We start from the raw sequence: 15788 nt of genomic DNA, 5'->3' as shown, positions 1-15788 counted from the left end.
TCTGTGTGGAAAACCTTTGGTAGTGTGGGTTGCTGACTGAAACTCGTGTGTCTGTTCACATCAGGCTCAAAATGGGAGCCCTTCGAGTGTAAGCGTGGGAAAGCCAACCCCTGCTTCCTCCAGTTCAAGCTAGAGGAGGTAAGGTTTGCTGTGCTGGGGTTTTTTGAAAGATGTTAGAGTCTTTGTATCAAGATTAAACGACACTTCTTCTATGAGGAAAGGGCCTGGCCTGGTGCTTTGGGGTACAATTTCCTCTCTTTTGCCCTGCTAGGCAAGCTGGGCTAAGCCACCTTCCCTCCCTAGATGTGTGGTTCATGGTTTACTTTGAGATCCTTTGGGAGGAAAGGAGCTGTGTCAGTGCAGAAGAGAACAGGAATATTAACTCCAGTTAACCCTATTTTGATCTCAGAGAACCAGAGATCTGAAAGTTGTATGTGCCCTGAAATTGTGGTTTGGAAAACAATAGAGTGAAGGGGGATGTGTGTGTGTGACCTACAGAAATATCTCATCTCACCACTAATTTACTCACACATGTAAGCTTCATTTTTCATTCACTCGTCCCAACTTATTTCCTGTTCCTCTTTTTGCTTGTTTGGAAAATGCTGGTCAACACATGTTAAGCCTGAGTCTCCAAAACCAACAAAGGAAAGTTCAGGAGAGGCAGTGAGAGAAACAGCTGAATAACACTGCCAATTTTAAAATTAAGATAAGTTATACAGGACCTTTTATTGAACCAACAAGTATTTTATAGTGCGTTTTTTCCCCTCTGTTTTGAGCTGGAATGGAAGGTGTGTAATTCATCAGGAATCTGTACATGTTTAAGTAGCTTCAAGACATATGATGGTATGTGGGACTGACCTGCTGTGTTTTGACTTCCATATCCATTTTTTCCCCACTACATAATGTTCTGTATCCTTTCCTCCCTGTCTCGTTCCCTCATTCACACATTCTTTCCCCTGTTGGTTTCAAGCCATCTTTGCTTTGTCAGTGTTACCTGATAACACAAAGCAGGGTTTTAAGCCAGTTGTTGCAGTTCGCCTTGAGCTGTGTATAATACTGAGCAAGGGAGCAACGTGGATGCTTCTTGGTCCTACGTAAGTGGTTGGTCTTTCCTTTGCCGTTCCCAGCAGAACCTTTAGGTGAAATCAGTTCTTCACCAGATGTGATATTCTTAGGTCAGAATTCTTAGATCCAAAGAATAAAACCTAACTGTAATTAACATTATTTATCATACCCCTGAAGTCATCCAAGTATATAAAAGTTATTAGTCTGGACTTGGTGAACAGTAAGAATCTGAATTGTTCTGAAATATTTGAATGTGCCACAAGGACCACATAGCCAGAGAGCCTTTATATGTTGTAAATTGGAGTAGGCTTTTATACTCTGGCTTTCCTCTCCAAAACTGGATACAGTATGTGAGAGGGCACTATGTATGTACTTAGATGTATATCTTCTTGTGAATTATTTATATATTGTTTTGACAACAGTCAGGTGTAATGACAATGTACTAGAGGTAAGTGATGCTATTGTCCAGTTTAAGAATGGTTTGCCTGCAAGAACCCCGGGGTTTATTTTCTTTGGCTGAGCCTTTCTGATAGCAGAAGAACAAAAGAAAACATTTTCAATATAGGAGAAATCCTGGAAAATTCTGCTCTTAAATGCTTTTGAAATGGTCAAAGTATTGCCTAGGCATGTTGTCTTTGGACTTCTGGGACTCATTTCCATCTCTGCTAAAATGGGACTGCAGGCTACCTTGCAAGAGAGCTGTCAGGATCAGCCAGTGAATATTTATGAAGAAATTTCGTGGTGAAAAAAATAATATATGCTACATATATTATTAATAATTATGTGAGTCATGAAAAATACCATACTGTATCACAAAGCTGGTATTGTCCAGTGGCTACACTCTTGGCACTGCACGCTACAGTAAACTGTATACTGAAAACTCATACTAATGGAAAGGTATACAGGATTCCATTGGTAAGTGATTTATAGTGACTTCCTATTATAAACAAGAGGGAACAAATATCCTGCCTTGCTGGTTTCTTTGGGCGGATGGTAAGAGCAGAATGAGACATTCCTGGCCAGGCAAGAGCTGATTCTCTGGATGCTGGCAGCTGAGAGCAAAATGAAGCACCAGAAAGTGAGGTATAAATGACAATCTCTAATTTTAAGTTACTGAATTTCCATTTTCATGGTGTTTAAAACTTTCCAGTTGTAGAGCAAACAATCACTGCTTCCAGACTTGTAACAAAAAGATGTTTCTAATGTTTAATATTAAATAGACTTTATGGGATGTCAGTATATACTGAAAGCCTACCAACATCCTTTTACAAGAAGCACATTGCTTTCTGAAACAGAACAAACCACCTTCAGCAGCAGCTTCTTTTTGGGTTTCAATTTAATAAATATGCTATTGAGCACAACTGTAGTTTGTTTAGGAAGGTTATTTGTGCTGGGCAGTGGTATGCTGTCAATAAACTTCAACCTACACCCTATCAAGTCTTGGGAACATTGTGGAATATAATAAGGCCTCAGCACTGGCTTTCTCTGTAGTCACTTGGCACATTGATCTAAGTGTGACAATTCTGTAAGGGTTGCAATTTGTGTGACAGCCTGCCTTGATCTAGTTAGTGAGAGGACCACACTTTTTCAGGAGAGACCAGAAGTGGCTGACATGTGAGGCGCTTGGAGAGGGCAGCTGTGATGCATCCTTGGTACCTTTCATGAAGTGCTGCCTCTTATGTAGTGAGAGAGGGCTCATGAGTGAAGTGTAAGGTCTGCCCCTCAATATTGGCTCTGGGGCAGGTCTTTAGCTAAGTCACTGTGTGGAATCATTTCTCTATTCCTTCTGTCACCATTTCCAGAGATGTTACCCAATCCCATTTCTTCATTAAAGAGTCTCACCAAAATTTTGCTTTTACAGTTGAAATATACTTTGCAATTTTTCTGCAGATGTGCCAAATATCAAAAGCTTTAATTATCAAAAGCTTTAATTAGTAGTCAGGAGTCATTCTGTGATTCTGTAGTCAGGAGTAAGGCAGGTGGATTGGAAAAGATAAAGCAAAATTTTTTGTAGGATTCACCTTTTTTATTTTTTTTTCTTTTTTGAAAAGTGTGATAATTTATTGTTGCCTCTCTTCCCTCTCTTGTCAGTGAAGAGCCAGATGTAGCCAGACTCTGTTTATCCCAGACTGAGCTAAGCAGTGGAGGCTGTAGTTACACCACCGGTTTAATCTCAAAAGGAGACATACAGCCATTCCCTCATCCAGCTTACAGCATATTCACATGGATGGTAACGGAAGTAGGTGGCCATGAAAGAGGGCTTTGCTGTGTGGTTGTGCAGCAGAACTTGGTGATGTTGAACTGTAGTGTTAAAGAGGTGGGCTGAAACCACTCCATGTAGGACATCTCTGCTGTTTGTGAATGGAGTCTGGACTACGAGCCTGGATAAAGATCCATGACTTAGATGGCAGATTCATTACAAGTGAGGTGAACCCTATTGTTCCTTTTAAGTTGCATCACTTTGGTTTGACCAGCAAGATCACACAGAATCACTCTGGTTGGAAAAGGCCTTTAACGTCATCAAGTCCAGCCTAACTCAGTACTGAGTCCAGTGCTAAACCATGTCCCTAAGCACCACAAGATGTCAGAGAGAGAATGGGGAATGGCCTTTGTCTTTCTCAACGTAGTTATGCCCATCAAAAATTGATGGTAATACTTCTTTCCCTCACTAAGGGCTGCTCAGACAGATGTGAGCTGCTTGGTGCTATGATAGTGCAAACTGGGATCTGCTGTCAGAGGTTTGGAATGGCAGAAAAGGATTTTTGGCAAGAAAAAAGAATCCTGTGCTTTGAAATTGTGGATTTTCAGACTTCATTGTACTAGGATGCTTTTACAGCAGTTATTAGCAAGAGCTTTGCAAATTATCAATGATGGTTTTATTGTAACACAGTTTTAAGTTTCTTTGACATAAATTATTTGTTTGAAAAAATATAAACTCTGAATGGAATAAAAAAAAAAAAGACTTGTAATTCAGAAAAATCTTCAGCAAAGTCAAAGAATGGGTATCTCTTTGCTCCTTCGTTTTATTTTTTTAGCCTTGGTACTGCTTTTATATGCCATGGGGAAGCCACTTTCTTTTAGAGCTGGCTAAATACCAGCAAAAAATATTTGCAAATACTCTTTCAAATAAACTCTGGAATTGGAATGTGTGTCACCATTCACACCTACTTTGCTTAGAAGTTTGTACAAGCAATTTTTTTGTTCATAGGAAATATTTTCCAACAGCAGAAGAAACTGACAGATGCTTGAGACAGGTATATTTGTATCCAGGTTTGGTCTGGCAGTGACATTCTCTTTTACTTGCCATTTCCATTTCTATACCTACTGACCTATTCAGTCTTAAACCTCCTCTTTAAAATTGTCTCTTAAAAAAAAAAATAAAAAAATAAGCAGGGCTAAAAATTTTTTTGTAGCCAAGTACAGCATGAAGGAGACTTTTGGTCTTTCTGTACCAGCCTAGGAGTTACTGATTTAAGATGCGCTCTTTTGGAACAAAATGTAAACCTTGGTGACTTGTGGACGTTTGTTTATAAAGCTGTTTTGTGAAAGGAGGGAGGCTTGCTAAATCAAACAGCTTGGCAAACATCTGACCTTTGAAATTACACCTGGTCTCCCTGCATTTCTTTGGTGAGACTGTGGTCTTCAGTGGTCACCTTGAAGTCTTGGAGCATTGTGGTTGGCCTGAGTTGTTCGATGTGGGTTGACTAGATGAGCAAATGGGCTGAGGGCTGCTGGTGGGCAAAGGAGCTCTGAAGTGGAGAGTTGCCAAGGGCTGCAGTGGGCTTGGAGACCTGTTCCACTGGAAGCTTTGTTTAAAAAAAAAAAAATAATTCAATTTTTAATTAATAATCTGATGGAAAACTTGCAACACGGCTCATTTTTAGTGGCGAATCTAGCCTCATAAAGAGGTGCATTATTTTATGAGATTTATGCTGCATTTTTGGGTCTTGTAGCCATTAGTGCTTGTGCTGTTGCCGTTTCTTTTGTTTGACTTGTACTCCCTAGGTATTGCAGTTAGGAAGCTGCTTCTCACTCCTCTATAATGTGTTTCAGTGTCAGAATAGCAAGCCCACTGAATAAAGCTTGCACATTTTTGCCTGGTAGATATTTCTGGCTCCTCTGCAACATGAGGACTGAATGAATGAACAAACGTGACTCTTGATGGGAAAGTGTAGCTTGTGCCTGTGATGCAACTTCATCTTTGAAGGCTGTTAACCAGGTGTGCTTGTTATTTGACTCCTTCTCAGCCTGCCTCTGTGACTGTGGTGCAGCCTGGGCAAGGGGATTGAAACCCACACACATCACGTGTGCATGGGTGAAAGTCCTATTTTTAGTGCATACAAGAAGGCATTCACTGAAAGGCAATGAAGCTGATTTTTATTTTTAGTTTTTGCAGTTCCTTGTGTCCTTGGGATTTATGATTTGAAAAACTATTTCTATCACCCTGGGAAACATAGGTGAAGCTCCAAGATTAACTTTTTTCTCACTATTGCCCAGATAATCTTTGCCTGGACATAGGCTGGTGTGGGATGCACTGGGCAGGGTAAAAAACCAGTTCTGCCAGCATGATTCTGGTGAGGCTCAGTGAGGCTCTGCCTCACCAAAGCCTATTTCTGTAAGGTCATGTCTCCGGAACCTCCCCACGGCATTTTTGCATGAAGCTGGCCCTTTATATGTGTTGAAACAAAGAACTTATTTGGAAATCTGGTATCAATTTTAGAATTAGTCTTGGGTTATTTTTCCATGTGCCTATTCCATGAACTTGCTTCTTTTAAAAACTATGAAAAGAAAATAGACTTTTCTTTTGTTTTGTTTTCAGAAACTCTGGAGAATGGACCAAATAAGTGTGAAAGGTGAGTAAGGCACTTCACAGTTGTCCAAAATTATTATTATTATTACAGTTTTCCTGACATCATGCAGCTATGTAAGCTGTACATGTAAATTCCTGTTGTTGCTTGAATCTAGCGCAGCTAACAGAAAAGGAACCAGCAAAGATGAAACATACTGGAAGGAGATCAACGCAGCTATGGCCCTAACGAACCTTGCCCAGGGGAAGGATAAACTGCAGGGAACTACCAGCTGCATCATTCAGAAATCATCACATATATCAGAAGTAAAGACTGTTAAAGTGCCATTAGTTCAGCAGTTTTAAGGGATGGGTTCTTTTTCTTTTTCCCGTCAAATGGACATTTTCCTCGCAGGATTGGTTTTCAGCAGCATTAGATTCACAGATATGAGGCAAATGTGGAAAACAGGCCCCTTTTTACAGTATGGTCAGTTTAAAAAATAGCGTTCCTTCTGACTCAAGATGTTTTCATTGTGTTAAATGAAATGTTCAAGTGCTTCTATAAAAGGCATGTAAATTATAAAACCTCTGTTTTTATCAAAACATTAACTTATTTTATGTTAATCAACGTGCGCATAAGATGTTTGCATTGCTATTACAGTAAGTGCCTTGCTTTCAACAAATAAGCTATAACGTGGGCATAGTACAACAGTATTATGCCTCAAAATGACAATGCCATAATGCTTAAACTTTGTATATTATTCCAAGTGGGCTTCAGCAGCCCAGGGCTAAACACATTACTGCTGGAGGCCCTGGAGACTTGTGCTTATTTGACTTGTACAAATTGACAAGTCTTAATGAAGTTGTTACATCATTTTCTGTCTTTTTTTTTTTTTTAATCAACAGTGTTATAAAAATTGTACAGTATGTTTTGTCAAAGTGACAATGAGGTTGTTATGCATGTTTCTTACCTGTATATGCAGTATATTAAAATACCAAAATCATTCCTTTGAAAAGTGCAATACTCTAGAAAACACAAATTTAGGAAATAAGTTAATTGTTCAGATTATTTTGAATTTATACATATGCTCCCAGCTGTGTTGCTCATTTAAGATTTCTAGTTGAGAAAGTTCTAGTCAGACTAGCTGTAAATTCAAGTTGAATTTCTATAATTTTAAAGCTTTGCTAATGACATTGAATTTTTGATAGGAGCAAAACTGATTTCTTCTTGTACAAACCTAAATCTATAGTGCCATTTACTGTTTGCAGAGGAGCTCAAAAAAGTTTTGAGGGTGGAACTTACTACTTTAATGTGGTTTAGACATTTTTATTTCATAGGTACTGCATAAATGAGGACAGTTGATTGGCAGTTCACATTTCAATGAGTAAAAGCTATAATATGAACTATCAAAGCCCAAACTAGAAACACAAATGGGAAATGAAACATTGGAAAATCTCAGCATTTAAGGTGGGAGGGTTTTAAGTAGATACTAAACAGTGTATTAAGTGTCATGTCTCTAAACTTGACTGCTATTGAGTGTAATAAATAGCATAAAACCAGGTTTATTTTTACTTTTTACTGGGAGGTGTACAAGTTATCCTTAAGTCATATAACAATAGTCTAATGAGGTTTACAGTTCTTGAATAAACAGTGGCAAAGCCAAAACCAATTTATCCTGAATCAGTTACAGAAAACTGGAAAAGAGCTGATTGTTGGTAGAATTTGTTTTTTTTTTTCCTGTGGGTATCCTGTCAGGTTTTTTCCTACTTATCCTTTTCCTTGTTTCTCTTTTTGGTGAGCCATCAATGAACAAGACAAGACTTTAGCCCTGCTTCCACTGAGTTTAATGGTGTTTAATGGGAGCAGGACTGTGCTAATGATGAAACTAACTTGCAAGTAGAGGCTGTTCCAGTTGCACTAAAATAGTCAAGATACATTGCAAATATCAGCCTTGGTGTGACTTCTTAGGAAACTTCTTGATGTAACATAACATGTTGTTGGATTTATTTAGTGTACAATGAAAATGATTTGATATGAAAATATTTTGTACATATATATTTTTACTTTGTTTTCTAAATTGCTGATTTGCATTGACTTAAAGTGCCAAGCAAGAAATGTATGTCATGACTGTATGAACAGTTGAAGTATATGTTTTACTGACTTGCATCATTATATGTCTAAGATTCCATGACATTAATTTTCAATACTTTACTGGATTTTGACATAATAATGTGAGTTTATAACTAATAGCAGAGCGTTAATACTTCACTTTTGTTCATACTATTATAAGTTATTCTGGTATTAAATATTTTGTGACAATAAATTGATGGTTTTGACAAACGTTTATGTTAGAAATATTCACAGTGTTTATGACTATATAAATGACAACTAAATTTGTCATGTAAAAAAGGTACTTTTCGGGACTTCTCTGGAGTAAAAGTGAAGAAGACAAGCCATTGTATAAACGTCTTGTTCATGGTTCTTTTTTTAAATAATCAAAGCACAAAGAATAATCTGTAAAACACATCAAGTGGGTTTTAAATTTAAGAAATACTTGGCATAATTTCTTGTTACCATTTCCTTTAATTTATTTTTTTTCTACTGCTGCTTTAGAGTTTTCTGAAAACACAAATTCTAATGAATTATGTGTGTGTCTTTTTTTAAATAGCAAAAATGATGATCAGTGCTGAGCCAACAGCTAATGAAGACTCAATAATTATTTATGATATTGGAAAAACAAATATTACTACTATTGCTCTTCTTTGTTTCAACATATGTAACCATTTTAGTAAAATAAATAACTGCAAACAAGATCTTACTGGTTTGAATTAAATATTCATTTATCTATCCTTAGTCATTTGCATTTCTGGTTTCCTGTTATAGTCAGGGTTTCTCTGTACTGGGATACAAGCTTGTGATAGGCAAAGACAAAACAAGAACACTAGTCTTTTGATTAATATGCCCTGTGGTGCAGTTATTTGAAGTAGTTCAGCACATCCCAGATGAAAATGGCTGTTCAGCAAGTTTAAGCTAATGACAACATGGCACAATGCTTATAAATCCTCCACATTGGAGGAGTGCAGAGAGAAGCCACAGATAATCACTCTCCTGAGTCACTGGTGAAGGTCCATGAGCTGTGAAAGACCTTGGTAATTTAGGGGTTTTTATGTGTACAGGCTGCATTTTTCTATAGTAGCAGGTATGGATATACTCTGGCTTTGGAGCCTGGGTGGAGAAGGATCTCCAGTCAGCCTATCTAGACATTCAGTGCTAATAGTAATGAGAGCAAAGAGCAACTGGGCTCCTAACTTTTGTGCTTCAGCAAAGTTCCTTCAGTTGCTTGGGAGGGTTGATAACCAAGGTTTTGGTGGGCAATTGGCACTTCCAGGTTTTGTGTCCTGCTTACTTGTGATATATGAACACTGCTGGAACATCTGTAGCCATCCAACATATCAGTGGAGATTTAGATAGTTGATACATGAGTTCCTGAGAACATGTACAGCCTGACTTCTGCTGTTGGGAATGTGAAGAAATACCCACATCATACTGATGCTGAGTGTCTTGGCATCTACTTTGTTCCCGAGTCTGACATGAAGAAACCAACTCATTCTGCTCCCACCTACTCTGTCACATTATTTGCAAGATTTGAATACTCCCAACTTCTTATAAACAGTCAAGAGTAATGGGAGCTCAAATTTTTCCAGGTTGCTCAGTAGATACAATATATATTGGGATCAGGACTATAGTTTCCTCTTCCAGCATCATACAACATCTACAAACCTTGAGCTGTAGTTCTCTCTTTGTGGCCTCATGTTCTCTTTTGGTGGCCTAATATATAAATATGTGTCCCAGGTGAAGCAGTTCCACCAGGGAGACTAAGACCAAGTCCCAGGACAACACATTGACCATTTTGAGGACATTTGATAATTTGGTGGCTTATTTTAACTTGAGTTTGGCAAAAGATAGCAGCTAGACTTAGATGCCTACATGCAAGCGCATAACCACTGCACTGTGGATTAGAAGGAGAAGATGGAGAAGGGAGGTTGACAGCATCTCTGTACTATGCAAGGAAGTAAAGATTTATCTTAGGCTAGGGAGAAGGCTATGTGGGCTTAAACCTCTTTGTTAGTACTCACTTAACACCTAGTTTTTCATTATGTGCCTTGATGAATCATGTTTTTATCCACCTAAACTGTCCATTAGTGGAGATGCACAACACCAAATGTGAGGTGCTGTTATAGGAAGCAGCCTTGATTATAAAAATGAGTGGGATCTCTGATAATCATTAGCTTCTGGAACTCACCATGCGCTTAATGCCCAGAAAGTCCTTCTTGAGATCCCCTGCAGCATCCCCAGCAGCGAGAGAGTGTGTGGGAATTGTTCTGCATTGATCAAAGAAGACCTACATCAAGGAAAGGCATTTGTGGCTACCAGGGAACTGCCTTCTCTCCCTGCTTCACTCGGTGATTCCATACTGCTAGCATGCCCATCACCCCCAGCCTACTGAGGCACTGCCGAGTAGCGAGGCTGCAGCCACCAAGCTCAGATGCTCCTTCAGGAATCCTTACAGAGGTTTTCAGATTCAGTGATGCCTCTGTTTCTTTTGGTCTTGAGGAAGCCTTGAGCCATATTCCCCTGCATGGTTTCTGGAGGAGAGGGGTGTATTTTCTGGTAAGTCCCCTCTGTGAAGTGCAAGGTGACATTAAGTGCGACTAGTTAACTGACTTTCCAAAGCTGCAGCAAAGCTGCTATAAATTGAGCTCCACCAGGGCTATTAGTAATTTCTGTGTTCAAAAGAGCAATAAGGAACTCGGAGCAGCCCTGTCAGAGCCAGGATCCTCGTACTGCCAGGAGAGAAAAGCAGTTACAACAGCAAAGCTTGTCACTGCTCCTTGGGCTGGCTAGCTCCTCAGGTGCCCACTTGCTGTGTGGCCAAGGAAAAGGTGCAGCTGTCTTGTGTCACGGAAGACTTTCGCACACATACCAACATTTTTTTTTTGCTGTGAAACTCACATTCTGCTATGAAGTCTTCAACTCAAGTTGTGCTTCCACTCAGTCCTTAGTGTGACTATCTTTTTTAAATCCTAGCCTGCTACTTACACGAAAATGGAGCCCAGACTCAGCACAGGCTGAGGACACCAGACCCTCCAGTACTCCAGCATGAGCTCTTAAATCCTGTGGGCACCAAATCAGTGGTCACTCTGACAGCTTCAAGTGTGACAGACTCCTGTTTTATTCCTGTGTTACTATGAACAATCTGTGAGACTCTTGGAGAATCAGAAAGAGCCTCAAAGGAATCCAGGCTCCTAACTTAACAAATCCAAACATTTCTGAAAGTCCAAGGGCCAAGGTGTGTTTCCACGGCCAAGTACAGACAGTTGCATGCCTGCTCTAAGCCAGCTGGACAGAAACATGGCCTAGTTGAGAAACTGGGTAACCAAGTCTGGCATCAAGCCTGAGCTGCTACATCAAGATCCTCAGCAAAGCATGGACTAGGCTCAGGACAGTGTGAGTATGTCTGTGTAGCTTTTGGACCATTGCTTGTTCCATGCCTTCATTCATCCACAGCAATGTCCTCAAACTTCTCTGCTTTGGTGCATTTCAGAGAGGACAGCAATTCTGCTCTGCATGGGTGAGCTGTTCTGTGTTGGACGTTGTAGCTAGGAGCTGCTCTGGTGAAATACCTGCCTAGCCTGGTTAGCCAGGGCAGGAAAGTGAGATGAAGTGTGAGGCAGAGGGCTGAACTGCCCAAGAGCACTGCTTCAACACCGCAAGGAGACTACAGGAATCCAGCCTGGATGTGAGTTCACGTTGTACGAGCCAGTTTGCCAGCGTCTGGGTTTGCTTGATTCCCATTAGCAGCAGAATTGAGACTCAAAGCCATGGCTTTCATGGTGGTGGGTTGTTGAGCCAGTGTTTAGTTTTGGGCCCCGTTTTGAAACTCCTCTTGTTTAACAAGAAGGGAGGAGGTTGGCTAAAATACAAGTACCTTGTGAAAAAAAAAAGAAGAAGAAGAAGAAGAAAAAAAAAGAAGTGGAAAAGAGACATGTATGCCTAATGCAACAGAAAAAAAAAATCCCAAACCTCCTTAATGTTGCTGTTATGTCAGCTTGGGCTATTGGCAGTGGAAGTGGTTATTGGCAGAGGAAGTTAGACCTGGCTCGAGACTAATATAACTCACGCACCTGACTTTTTAAAAGGAGCTGAGATCTGGTTTCTTTATGGATGGGCTTTTTTTTTTTTTTTTTTTTTTTTTTTTTAATTTGTGGTGTTGGTCCCATCTTCAGATTTCCTTAACTTTCCTCTCAGTCTGTTTTGGACTTGCTTCTGTTTCTATCTTTCTTCCTGCCTGAAAAGTCTCCCGTTACACGCAGACAGCAATGGGATCCTTCACACCAAAGCTCATTCTTCTGGCTTTGCAGTTTCTAGGGCCATATAGGTGAAGGATGTATGATTCAACAAGCTGGTGTTCAGTGACAAAGTCTGTTATCTCCCTTCCTTCAGCCCAGGGCCAGTTAACATATGAAGTCTCAGGAGTGTGCAATAGAGGCTCTTCAACCAACAAGCTCCACCATCTATCACTTCACTCCTAACTACTACTGCTTTTGGCTATCTTAGCTCCCAAAAGGACTGTCAATTTAACCATAACTACCTAAGAACTGCCAAGTCTCATTTTATGAGCTGCTGTTGAGAGTTTAGCTATTTAAGGCTGATTTTAAACAATTTTTATTGGTACTTCGTGGCATGTGCCTGATTTACAGTGCTGTAAATAACCACAAATTAGGGACATTTCTTTATGGTAAAGGCACATTGTCTTGAGCCTAAGATAGCTTGTTGGTGAAGAACTAGAGGGCAGTCCCTTTTCTGCCACAGGGTTCTGGTGTGAGTACTGGCAAGCCTCATCCTGGGTTTAGTCCCTGCAGAGGAGCTGACTCTCTCACCTGGGAATGCTCTAGGCACCAGGGAATGTGCGATGAGGATCCCACCTATGAGATGTCCCTCACTGCTCACCCTGCTGCTATGAGGCTCTGAAGGTAGGAACATGTTGTTTTTTAAGTGGCACACTCAGTTTGATGCACTTAAAGTATCTGATGTTAAAAGTAGTTTAAAAGTGCATCTCAGGCACATGTCCCAGATCAGGCATTAACTTCTGCAGCTCTTCCATCTCTTCCCTGACTGCAGCAGGAGAATAAGGTACTATCTGAGGCCAGGTACCCAAACCTAACACAGCTGAAGTCAGGGAAGACAAGCCACACTCTCATGAAACAGGTCCTGCACCATGAAGAGACCTGGTGGGCTAAGGCCACAACAACCTACCTACTTTTGCAGCATCAGCTGAGAAGCATACTGAAGCATCTGGAAAATCTCATCCTAAGAAGGGGAAATGTGTCGGTCCATAAATTTGTAGATATAGAAGTTCAGGTGTAAGATAAAATGTTTTACTTAGGACCACTCCTGTGATTTGAGGACTGAACAAAGCTGTCCCATCTTCCCCATATTAACTGGTGTGAGGATGAGAATCTTCACTTTTAGGGGTTTTAAGCCTCTTTTTTTGCACCCTTTTAGGAAGCTGTTGGCCAGACCTGAAAGCTGTAGAATGTGTTCATCACACTCAGAAGAAAGTGCAGTGCAGTGAAAGACAGCCCTGTCCTATGCTGGTACATAGGACAGCAGACCCATAATGACCATGCTGGGAGTTTCAGTGCCTCCACTGCACTGCACAGATGGGTTCCTCTTCAACAGTAATTTTCCCATTCACGTTTGCTGTTTTCACATACAGAGGAAAATGAAGCCAGCCTTCTACTCGCAGGGAGGAGTCAGGGTGTGTAACTGAAATACATAGCTGAACGCTTTGGACAGCAGTTGAAACATGAATCTAACTTTGGGGATCTTGTGAAATGGCCACAAAATATGTGGCCGGATTTTAAAATGTTCCAAGAACTCAATGGCAGCCAGTGTAGTAATGAAAAGTGGTCAGCAGCATTTCAGCTAGATCTTTGCAAATTAAATGCCAGGTCAGCAAAATGGAAACAGGACAATTGTGTTTAATTTCTTTGGATTTCTTTTAAGAAAGCTTGGAGATGATCAAACCCCGAAATTTCTTTCTTTCTTTCTTTCTTTCTTTTTTTTTTTTTTTTTAAATGAAGTCTAGTTTTCCAGATTATTATTTTTTTTCTTGAAACATGAGATAATTATAGGAAAAAAAGTTTGAAATCAAAACTGAAACAGAAATAATTGAAACTTATCAAAATACTGAGTTTACCAAATTACATTTACAGACTTTTAAAAAAGGTTCTTTGAGCTATTCATATTCATTTGTTTATGTATTTACACTTTCAGTTTTAAATCAAGTAAGTTTTAACATCTCAAAAATTACCACAGGATGGAAAAATACACCTCCCCAGAGTCACACAGAAGAATTTTTAATGCATGGTGTTTTGAAGAGGAGAGTACTTTTGCATGGTGAGCTGTGGACATAAAACTCTCTATCTCGGTATTTCATTTTGAGAGTACCTGTTTTAACAGAATCATTTCAGCAAGCACAATGCCTTTGTATCAGTTTCCTGTTGTCTTCAAGAAAATACAGTTTATGGGAAACTGTGAGACTTTTGCTGCTGTCTGGGATGATGAAAAGAATTTGCATTCAGTCAGAAAATGAAGACAGTGAGTATAGCATTTGCTAGTGCTCCTCATCCGTGGAGAGCAGACACCTGCTGTGGTAATGGAAGAACCAGCTTATGTGATGTTAGTTCATGCCAGTTGATTACAAGTAATAGAAAAGCAAGAAAAAAGGAGGGGTGTCAGACTGAAGATGGCATCTCCATCACTTAAAAACGGAGTGCGACAGCAATAATAAATGCATTTCTCAGCAAGCAGTGTAATGGCAACCAGAAAATTCAAAGTGGTCTAAGATTTGCTGCAACACTTCACTGGCAGTGAAACCACATACAAAAACATGCAACAAAAAACAAACAGCCAACACTCTCTATGCTTCAAGATGCGGAGCAAAGAAAATAATTCCCAGTCCTTTAAGCCCCTGGCTACACTCCTGAAGCTGAGATCTGCTGAGAAGGGTGAGTAGGTGAGCAGCAGAAAGGGTGTTTCGAGAGCAGCCTGGCCAGGCTGGCATAGCCCCATCAGGCCATGCCCAGGGCCAGATAGGAGACTCTGGCTGGAAAGTTTGTTGCTTTTGTCACTTTGAAGTGTGTAGTGACATACAGTTACAAGTTATATTTACCCGCTGTCTCTCTCCTTTTAAATAAAACTTTCATTTATGGTCTTAGTTCCTAGAAAACCACATTTCTGTTACTGCTATCTCAAACAAGGCTTCTTGCAGAGAAAGTGCTTACTAGGAAAAAACCCTACATATGCATGTCTATATAATGCAGTCAATATCAAACATCTAAGAAGCATCGATCAGATTCCCTTTCTGCAACAAAATACAAGAAAGTTGCAGTCTTTTTGCAATTTCCTAATGGGTAGCTGAGGAGGGAATTCTATACCTGATTTATAACATGAAATATTGCCTGTATCTGTTTCACAGGGACATGTACCAGCATGAAAGTGGGATTTGGTGGAACCTGGATTTACAACTGGAAATTAAATAAATACATGTGGAAACATTATTATGTAAACTAATACTTAGCTACTTCTTGCTGCATTCCCTCAACAGCAACAAAATGGTAGCATGGAAACCAAATGCCAAGTGTAATTTTTTAAACCTGTTCTATGAGAATGAAAAGAAAAACAGCCCCATGTAGAACCGGGAGGACTCGTTACTTTTTCATCTGCGAAGTCTTAAATGTCACAGCCCCTGGGCTGAATTCACCTTTCATCAAAACCAATGGAGCTTTGATATTGGTTTCCACTCGAGCATGAAAGATCCCAGAGACTCCGTTTTTCACCTTCTACTGAAAATCCTGGCAGCACACTTCG

At 39.9% G+C, this 15788-nt stretch overlaps 1 protein-coding gene across 1 annotated transcript in view; it reads left to right on the top strand.

Moving 5' to 3' along the window:
- The window catches only part of MKX (mohawk homeobox), a 44265-nt gene extending 38048 nt beyond the window's left edge, over positions 1 to 6217 (top strand). Inside the window, exons 5-6 of the mRNA XM_010007033.1 lie at positions 5885 to 5918; positions 6031 to 6217. Coding sequence (XP_010005335.1) covers positions 5885 to 5918; positions 6031 to 6217 — 221 coding nt within the window. The remainder of the gene's footprint in view (positions 1 to 5884; positions 5919 to 6030) is intronic.
- The last annotated feature ends 9571 nt before the right edge of the window (positions 6218 to 15788 follow it).

Source organism: Chaetura pelagica, unplaced genomic scaffold (assembly GCF_000747805.2).
Source record: "Chaetura pelagica isolate M959 unplaced genomic scaffold, ChaPel_1.0 scaffold17, whole genome shotgun sequence".
Lineage (NCBI taxonomy): Eukaryota > Metazoa > Chordata > Aves > Apodiformes > Apodidae > Chaetura > Chaetura pelagica.
Note: the sequence above shows the minus strand (reverse complement) of the source record. Positions and strands in the feature narration are given on the sequence as shown.